Source organism: Pteropus alecto, unplaced genomic scaffold (genome assembly GCF_000325575.1).
Source record: "Pteropus alecto unplaced genomic scaffold, ASM32557v1 scaffold109, whole genome shotgun sequence".
Taxonomy (NCBI): domain Eukaryota; kingdom Metazoa; phylum Chordata; class Mammalia; order Chiroptera; family Pteropodidae; genus Pteropus; species Pteropus alecto.
In genome coordinates, this window is record NW_006494608.1 from 7,916,556 (window position 1) to 7,926,852 (window position 10,297).

General features: G+C 40.4%; 1 protein-coding gene across 1 annotated transcript in view; it reads left to right on the top strand.

The window, feature by feature from the left end:
• Positions 1-582: 582 nt before the first annotated feature.
• The window catches only part of SYPL1 (synaptophysin like 1), a 24,766-nt gene continuing 15,051 nt past the window's right edge, over positions 583-10,297 (top strand). Inside the window, exon 1 of the mRNA XM_006925371.3 lies at positions 583-764. Coding sequence (XP_006925433.1) covers positions 696-764 — 69 coding nt within the window. The 5' untranslated portion in view covers positions 583-695. The remainder of the gene's footprint in view (positions 765-10,297) is intronic.

Genomic DNA, 10,297 nt, shown 5'->3' on the forward strand with positions numbered 1-10,297 from the left:
TAACTGACAATAACCTTAAATTTCCGTAAGAATAATTGGTGAATCACGCTTCTGAGATACCTACACCATGGTCGCCCAAAGTCCGTTGCTCGGAAATAACTCTCCACCATTTTAATAAAAGGCATGTAACGCCAGCCTTGAAACGCGGCTTCACCTGTACCAATATTTTATAAATCCATCTAGAAGTTAGGAACTGCGAAAGGAAGCGGAGGACGAACGTCGCTCCACCGCAGGATGAGAGCCGAATAAAACCTGAGGGAAGGTTTCGCGCGGGGAAAAAAGCCTTGCTGCGCAGACGCGGAGGTGGGCGCGCGCATGCGCAGCAGAAGACGGAGCGTCGGGGGCAGGACTTTGGGGAAGGGGGCGCGGCGCACCCAGCATGGCGTCCAACATCTATTTGTTTCGCCAGCGGATCAGCCGGTTCGGCCAGGTGCGGCCGGGGGAGGCTCCTCCCCTTCCCTGCCCCAGCTCGTCTCTGTCTTCTTGGGCTGCCCCTTTCCGTCTCCGCCCCAAAGCCTCGGCTAGCCGCTCAACCGCCGCCGCCCCGCCCCGCGGCCTCCCGGGTCCGCCTCCCGGGTCCGCCTCCCGGAGCCTGGCCCGCCTTCCCTTTCTCGCCGCCGGGCTGCTGTGTCTCGTCGGTCCCCCTCCTCCTCCGCCCCGCTGTCCTGATTGTCTTTCCCTCCTTCCCTCAGAGGATGTCCTCCTTCCAGCTCAACCTCAACCCGCTCAAGGAGCCGCTCGGCTTCATCAAAGTCCTCGAGTGGGTAAGTGCAGCCCGCGCCAGCGAGGCCGAGAATTGCGCTTCTCCCTCTCCTGCTCCGGCCCGGCCAGCGCCCTCGGCGAGTAGGCGGGGAGCCCCGGGAGAGGAGGCGCGGCCCCGCTCGCACGGACCCAGAGGTCGGCGCCACCCCCGGGACGGGACGGGATAGGCGGGGAGGGCACGAGAGGCCGCAGCCTGGGCCCTGGCCGGCGCGGGGCAGGGACGCCGCGGTCGGCGTTGAATCACTAGTCCCTGGGCTGCGTGTGTCCCGGGCAGAGCCACTCTGCCGTAGCGAAGCTCACCTCCTGGTACCCCAGTGGGAGTGGGAGTTCAAATTTCTCTTTGGCTTCACTGCTTCCCGCAAGGGAAGAGAAAACTTCCTGTTGCGGTCTAACCGAAACCCCGGTTGGCGCTGCCGCTGCAGGTCCTGTGGAAAAGACGGCCTGTGCTTTTTTTGCCTTATGCTGACTTGAGTGCGCTCCCTCGAAAGGTGATTGTGCCTTGTCAAAGTGACTTGACGTGCACTCACTTTTTAATTGCTTTTCAGATGGGCTCCAAGTTATAAATGGATAAAAATAAACTGGGTCTGGAAAGCGGGCGGGGATGGTGGCGGAGGAGCGGGATTCGGGAAGTGGAAAGGTCTTTTAACAAAACGCATCTAGCCAACCCAGTCCACCTAAACACGTGCTAGGAATCGCCATCACGTTTAAATATTTCTAAGCAACAACCTACAATCAGCTTTCAGTCCTTTCCTGGGGAACATTCAATCATTAACATCAAAAGAGACATTAATTCGACCTTGGCAATGATCAGTCACTTATAAGAGTTAGTGAATACACCAGGCCCTGCAGATTTCCTTCAGACTTCATGGCCTAGTACGTATTTTAATGCTCATTTTGAGGCGCGTATTAATAGGCAGCTGGCATCCGTCCAGCGTGTACAGGCAAGTTGTTTTTATAGCGAGCAAAATTTACATCCGTCCTCTTTAACCCTGTGTTTTAGTGATATAGTGGTGAAGAGTTAAGAACTTCCCATTTCCTGTTTTACAACCTACCCAGGATGTTTTTTAAAGAACAGAAACTCAAATTCTCTTATGGGTACTCAATCTGATTTCCTACCTACACCCAGTTTCCTACCTTTTCCCCAAAGTTTCAGTTGTTTTCTGAAAACTGATTTCACACATTTACTTTAAAGACCCATACATGTATGTACTTAGGGTTCTATAAACCTAGGTGCAGATTTAAATATAAAGAAAATTATTATTTGAGTATAAATTGCAGTAGAAAAATCACATTGAACTAAGCTAATCGAATATAAAGGTTAAGAAAAAGTCAGTAGATTTCATCTCATTGAAGATTATAATTAAATTTAGAATTTAAATTTTCACCTAAACGAAGAGGCAGTTTACATTTGTGCTTATATTATTTGTCCTTTTTTAAAAGACATAGACTTAACTTTTTTAATATTTCAAAACCAGTAAATTTATTAGTGATCGTAGATCTGATATATTTTGAATAATATTTTTTAAGCTTTTTAAGGAAAAACTACTGTTAATTTGAATAAATGATTACACAGGAGAACCATTTATGAAAAGATCATTCATTGTTAATAGTGTAGTGAACACTACACTATTCAAATATTTGAGTATGTATTATGTATAGTTGCTGCGGTAAGCACTAGCGTACAAACGTGAATAAAACATGGTCTTTTTCTCATGAACTCCGGCCTGCTAGGTTTCAGTTAGGTCATATAGTGGAGGTATCATATAAAAGCATTTAGATATATGAGTCTCGATTTTAAAAGACAAATGTGGGATAGAGATTCAACAGATAACAGCCAGCAGAGAAGGAATGGTTTGGAAGATGGAGAGAAAACACTTTGGCATCACTATTAGAATTTCAAGAAAAGAGTACATCAGATGCAATAGAGAGGTTAAGTAAAATGAGGACTAAAATGCATCCCTTAGTTTTGGTAATCAAAAGGTTCTTGGTGGCCTTTTTAAGAGCAGTTTTAGTAAAATCAGAAATAAGTATGGTGGTAGGCTGAACCAATGTATGGTCAGAAGAAGACAATAAACCACTATTTGACTGAAGATGGAAGAAATTTGGTGGTAACCCATCTTAAAGATGGGAAAGACTTAATGGGTTTGTGGGCTGTAGAGAAGAGACTTGTGAATACAGTTGTCAGAGATGTTAATGATTGAATTAAAAACAGAGGGGAAGCATGATATAACAAGGTCTTAGAGGAGAAAGGCCCATTGTAGGAATTTTTAAATGTGTTTTGAATGAATTGTTCAAGTTTCATGAGGCGTTGATTAAGGTGTGTTGGGGGAGAGGGGTTACCTCTAAAAATAGTCAATAAGTTCACAAACAATTCTAAAATCTAGATAAAGGCTGCTTACCATTCATATAACTAAAAAAAATGATTCTCCAAATCAGCTTCTCTCTAGCAAGGTTCTCCATGATGTTAGACTAAGAGATATAACTTGATAATATGTAACAAATAGGTTGCAAATCTGAATATCTCACAGACATGAAGGGAAGATGCCTGTAAATATTTATTGACAGAATAAAAATGCAATTGCCGAAGTATAAGCATTTTTCACTTTGCTTCTTAACTGCAGCCACCATATATCTTTTTTTTCCGTTTTTTTTCCAGTTTACTCCTGGCCCCTAATTAAGATGCCTAGTAGTGTCATTGCCTTCATTCTCTTTGTGTAATTCAGCAAAGGTTGAATTTTTGTTGCGTTTATATGGGAATATCAATATTTGACAGGGCTGTTGGTACAATTAAGCTAATACATAAATACGTGAATGATGATAACATACTTGAACAGTTCTTGGTTGGTTCTTCAGGCCTGAGATGCTGTTTTTCTAGAAGACTAGACCCAGAGGGTGGATAGAATTAAGCCCTATATAGCTGACATACGTATCTCCTTCAAGATCAGTATGACCAACATCCATGTCTCCTTCAAGATCACTGAGTTCTCTATTAGATATTTTAAACTTTAGAAATGATATATTTATGCTTTTCATTTGTCTGCATGTTCTGCTTTTAGCAGCCTCTCAAGGTGACAATATAAAATTTACATACCTTTTTGTGTAGGGGTTAAACATGGAAGTAAAAGTCTAGGATTAATTTTTATCAGAGCAGCTTTTTAAAGTATTTCTCTGGCAAATTTTACTTTGGTTCTTCATAGTCAGTTATCCCTACTATTTAGATCAAAGTTTTTCATTAAAATAATTTTATCTCTTTTTAATATTGAACACTGTGTTTTGAACTTCTTGCTGCTATCGTGCATAGGGTAGACACTGAACAAATGTTTAGCTCTTAATGAATCTAAATAATATCCTTTTCTAATTCCACACAAAAAAAAATTATGGAAGAGATACTGTTTGGGGAGAATCCAAGGAATTACAGACTAAGCAGAATTTTAGAATTTTTAACCATCTGAATATTTTTGTCTGTGCTGATCAAGTTTATTCTAGTATTAACAAGAGATATTTATTGAGTGCAATATATGTGCTGCAGCTTTACCTGTATTTTTTCATTTAATCCTCTGACAACCTGTGAGAGTTGTTGTTCTCCATGTTACTGAAGTTTATAGAAATTAAGTAATTTACCCAATATCCTATGATTATTACTTCATCCAGGATTCTTTAACAGTTTCTTCTTAGTCATTGTGATAATTCACCTTTGTGTTTCTAATTGTTTTTTTAATAAATTATTGAAAAGATTATCGAACATTTCAGGCTTTAAATAAAAACAAAGTATCCGAAGTAATTTTTTCTCGTTTGTTAGATGCATGTTTGTAAAATCTTAAGAGTTAAAAACAAGTAAGTCTTCTTGAATCATTTATCAAGTTTGAATTTTTTTCTGATTTTATACTTATAGCTTTAAAAACATTACTAAGGAGTAAGTTATTATCCAGGAAAACTAGTGTGAAAAACAGTAAGAAAACTGATAACCATTTGAGCATTACATATATCAATTTCTTAAACTCAAACTTTCAGAAATATTTAATAGTTTATATAATATACGTAATGTTTAGCTATCCCAAGTAGATCATAAGATTTTTGCAAACAGGGACCATGTTTTATCTTAATTTTGTGGTTTACAATATAGCACAGAGAACACCCCAGAAGACAGAAATCGTATTGTGGAATGGGCCATATACATACAGATGTTTGTCTCGTCCATTTGCTTAATTTTTATATTTTGAGGTTATTGGTATGTAACACAGACTACTTTTCGGGAAACTTACCTTCCTCTTTAACCCTGCCATTTGGGTTCATTTTCCCCTACTATTATGGAAAGGGAAAAAGGATTTCAAATAGCATTTTGTGCCTGCCAGGACTCAAGCTGTTAATAGACTTATTGACTCACTCCTATACCTTTAATTCTTTTATTTCTACCAGGAATCTTCTCAGTATTTACCATGAACACTCTCGTGGGATAGATCAGATGTAATTTTCATAGACAAAATATATGTGTTGTCAGTGCTTTCAAAACACATAAATGCATAAACACTCACCCCCGCACATACTAATAGCAATACTTGATAAAATATAAAAGGGAAAATTAAGATAACAGAGCAATGCTCTAATATAATGGTTATCACACACTTTGGTCTCAGAAATGCATTATATTCTTAAATATTGAGGACTTCGGGGAGCTTTTGTTTATGTGGGTTGTATATTCATATTTGCCATATTAAAAATCTAAGTTGGTGACATTTTAAAAACATTCATTTATTTTAAAATAACGATAATAAATCACTTGAAGGCTTGAATTCTATCACTGGCAACAAATCCTGCATGTTTTCCTTGAAGTAGAAGGCTCACCTCATTTGTTTTTGAGAAAAATATGCCAGATATCGAAATAGGAATAATATTTTTTTGTCTATGAGTTGTTCTTTCAAGTAAAAATGGTGTTCCAGGAAAAAAGCAGCTAGTTCAGCATATAGTTCAATTGTGTAAATCAGGGATCCCCATCCCTAGGCCATGGACTGGTACCGGACTGTGGCCTGTTAGGAACTGGGCCGCACAGCAGGTGGTGAGCAGCAGATGAACCAGCCAAACTTCATCTGTATTTTCAGCCACTCCCCAGTGCTAGCATCACTGCTTCAGCTCCACCTGAGATTGTCAGGCATTAGATTCTTATAGGAGCACCAACCTCTGGTGCCAAAAAGGTTGGGGACCGCTGGTTTAAATGCTTTCCCTGGAGAAGATGAAGTTAATTGGGTCAAGATGGTGGAGTAGGTAAACACCGCTTGCCTCTTCTCACAACATCAGAATTACAACTAAACTACAGAACAGGCATCGTTGGGAGTCACCTAAAGTCTACCTGAACAGAAATCTTACAAGTGGGGCATACAGAAGAGACCACTTCAGAACTGCTAGGAGGGGCGAAGAGGCAGAACAGTCTGGTCCAATGCCCTCATCTGGCAGTTTAGTATTGGGAGGGATATCTCCTCTGTGGAGGTCACCCTGGAAGAGTGAGTGACGGGTCCCAGCCCCAAACCAGGCTCCCTAGCCCAGGGTTCCAGTGCCAGAAAGAGAAGTTCACACAACTTCTGACTATGAAAAACAGCAGAGACTGTAGATGAGTGAGACAGAGGGCTGCTGGAGTCTCAGGCATTCCCCTTAAAGGGCCCACACACTGACTTACACAGTGACAGACTCACTCACTCTGAGCTCCTGCGCTGGGGGAGTAGTGCAAAAGGCTCCAGGGACTTATGGGGGAGGAACTGAATTGTGAGGCTTGAGGGTGAGGACTGGAGGGTCAGCTTTCTCCCAGACAGAAGTGCTGACAAAAGCCATCTTTCCTTTGTTAGGCCCTCCCCCTGCCCAGCAGGTCCCATATCTGAGTCTCCATCAACCTGGCTAATACCACTTGCCCTGCCTTAGTGACTCCCTCATACCCCACCCCACCCAACTTTTGGGCCCACCCAGGTAATTTCCAATGGCTTTTCCATACAAATGGCCTGTGTTGGCTCATGTAGCAGACTTTCATAAAATCTCTCAAAGGTTCGTAAAATCAAGCAGCATCTGGTCTCAGTATGCCCTGTACTTCTTGCTGAGCAGCTCCAAGCCTAGTGCGATGGCAGCCATCTGCAGACTGCTTGGTGACTTGTGCCGGTGGTCCTGGGCAGGGTACAGCCTGCTGGTGAACTTGACCTACAGTGGGGCCCTTCACAGGAGGACCCAGGGCTGACACACCCAGTGGCCAGTTTTGGACCAAACCGAAGCATCACCTGGGGTTGCATCTGAGCATGACAAATCCAAAGGGCAGACTGAGCAGGCACCAGAGCCCCACTAATGCAGATCTTGTTCCATAGAGCCAGTGCTTCACCGGCCAGTCTTTACAACCAATCAGCAAAGAGGGTCACTCTCTCCCATTGATATGCAAACAACAACCAAGGCTCAACAACAGGAGGGCACACACAACTCATACAAGGGACACACTTAAAAGACCTGGCTAGGATGACCAGGACAACTGTACCACTGGGCCCCACGGGACACCTACTACATAAGGCCACTCTGCTAAAACCAGGAGCTATAGCAGCACTATCTAATACTTAGAAACGCAGGGAGGCAGCCAAAATGGGGAGACAAAGAAACGTCCCAAATGAAAGAACAGAACAAAGTTCCAGAAAAGAACAAAACAAAAAGGAGACAAGCGATCTACCAGATGCAGAGTTCAAAACTCTGGTTGTAAGGGTGCTCAATGAATGTAGGGGAAGAGTAGATGAACTCAGCGAGAAAACATAAAAATGGAGAGAGAAAACAAAAATGAACCAGTCAGAACTGAAGAATATAGTAAATGAATATATGACAGGGAATCAACACTACATTAGATGAAGCAGAGACTCAAATCAGCAATCTGGAAGATAAAGTAGCAGAAAACACCCAATCAGAACAGCAACAAGAAAAAATAATCCGAAAACATAAAGATAGTTTTAGGAGCCTCTGGGACAACATCAAGTGTACCAACATTTGCATCATAGGGATACCAGAAGAAGAGAACAAGGGATTAAAAGCCCACTTGAAGAAATAGTGATAGAAAACTCCCCTAGTCTGGCAAAGGAAATAGATATGAAGCCTAGGAAGCATAGGGGGTCCCAAACAAGATGAACAAAAAGAGGCCTACACCAAGACGCATCATTAAAATGCCAAAGGTTAAAGACAAAAAATCTTAAATGCAGCAAGAGAAAAGCTGTTAGTTACCTACAAGGGAGCTCCCATAAGACTGTCAGCTGATTTTTCAACAGAAACTTTGCAAGCCCAGAAGGGATTAGCACGAAATATTGAAAGTGATAAAAAGCAAGGACTTACAACCAAGATTACTTCACCCAGCAGAGTTCTCGTTTAGAATCCAAGGAAAGATAAAGAGCTTCCCAGACAAGAAAAAGCTAAAGGAGTTCATCACCACCAAACCAGCATTACTTGAAATATTAAAGGGACTTATTTAAGAAGAAAAAAGAAAACAAAAGAAAAAATATGAATAATAAAATGATAATAACGACATATCTATCAACAATTATTTTAAATGTAAATGGATTAAATGCTCAAATCAAAGACATGAGGTGGCTGAATGGATAAGAAAAGACCCTTACATATGCTTCCTTCAAGAGATTCATTTCACATCGAAAGACACACAGACTGAAGTAAAGGGATAGAAAAAGATAATTGATAAAAATGGAAACAAAAAAGCTGGGGTAGCAACACTTAGAGTAGTCAAAATAGACTTTAAAACCAAGGTTATCTCAGAAGACGAAGGACCCAGTAATCCCACTTTTGGGAATTTATCCAAAGAAACCCAAAATCCTACTTCGATTGAAAGAGACATATGAATTTATATGTTCATATGAATTTACATGTAGAATTATTTACAGTAGCCAAGATATTCAGGCATCCTGGCTGTCCATCAATAGTTGAATGGATAAAGAAGAGGTGGTACATATATACAATGGAAAATTAGTTGGCCATAAGAAAGAATAAAATCTTGCCATTTGCAACAATATGGATGGACCCTAGAGGGTATTGTGCTGCATGGAGTAAGTTAGACAGGGAATGACCTATGCCATATGATTTCAGTTACATGTGGAATCTAAAGAACAGAGTAAACAAACGAAGCTAATTTATAGACACAGGATTTTGTTGGTTGCCAGATGGGAGAAGTGTTGGGGGGATGAGTGAAAAAGGGGAGGTGGATAAAAGAGGGGAAGAGGTTAAGATCAAATCTAAGGTTACAAAATAGTCAGGATATAAAGTATAACAGAGAATATAGTCAGTAATATTATAGTGACTATGTATGATCTCAGATGGGCACTAAATTTATTGGAGTGATCACTTTGTCAGTTATGTAAATGTCTAATGTACACCTGAAACAAATATAATGTATGCCAACTGTAATTGAAAAATAAAAAAATATTAAAAAATAAAATGAATTTCATTAAACCTAAAAAAGATGATAAATAAATTCTTTTCCTGGAGACAACCATTATGCTTGGTATGCAGTGAAAATGTTTATTTGTACATCCTATTTCATCATAGAATATTAAGATTCAAAAGTCAGGATTTAATAAAATAATCTTTACTGTTTCATCAAATACATTCTTAATTAAAACTGGCTTTTTTTTTAACTGCAAGTGCTTGACAGTTTGATGTTTTCACTGATTTTTAGAAAAACCCAGCAGTTTTACCCATGAATGCTTTTGCTCAAATCAGTGCAAATGTCAGTAAAGTGTAGAAGGTAAATAATGTCTTAGTAATATTATGAGAATATTTTTGACCCTATGGACTCCTGAAAGAGTCTTGGGTACTCTCAGGTCCATAGACGACAAAGTGAGAATTGCTGTTCTCATATAAGGTAAACATCATTGGGGACCAGCAGTGGAACAGAAAATATGGGTGAGAGAAGGACTGGTACCAGCTCCTGGAAATAAATCTGGAGAAAAAGTTTCAACCTATTGTCTGGATTTATGACTTAAATAGAGCTGAGTACTTGAAGAAGTAGAGAGATTTAGCTTCCGAACTAAGACCTGAATCAGTCTACCTGCTTATTTAAGGACTGGATTTGTGATAAATATTCTCATATGTTGGTAGTTCGGGGGTCCCATCCGAAGGTGTGGTGTTTGTGAGCTAGGGGACTCTGAAGGCCAGGTAGAAATGGCCATAAAACTACCAGACAGGGATAGAAAAGGGGGGGAAATTTTTATACCAGAGAGGGCTATAAAACCACTAGACAGAGATAGAAAAGGGGGGGAAATTTTTTTCACTTAAAGGCTCAAATTATATCGGTGGTAACAAATGACAGACTCACTTCAAGACAGCCAGCTAAACAATCAGGATATTGAATCACTTCAGGACATTAAAAAATAAATAAATAAATGAAGGCGGTCTGAAATGACTTTAAAATAAGTACATTTAGGTTCCTGGGAGATTTGTAGTTCCATACTCTAGTTCCATGGCTTAACAATTATTTAAGAAGAAAAGAAACATAAAGATGTTTTCAACATAATAATAATTAGCA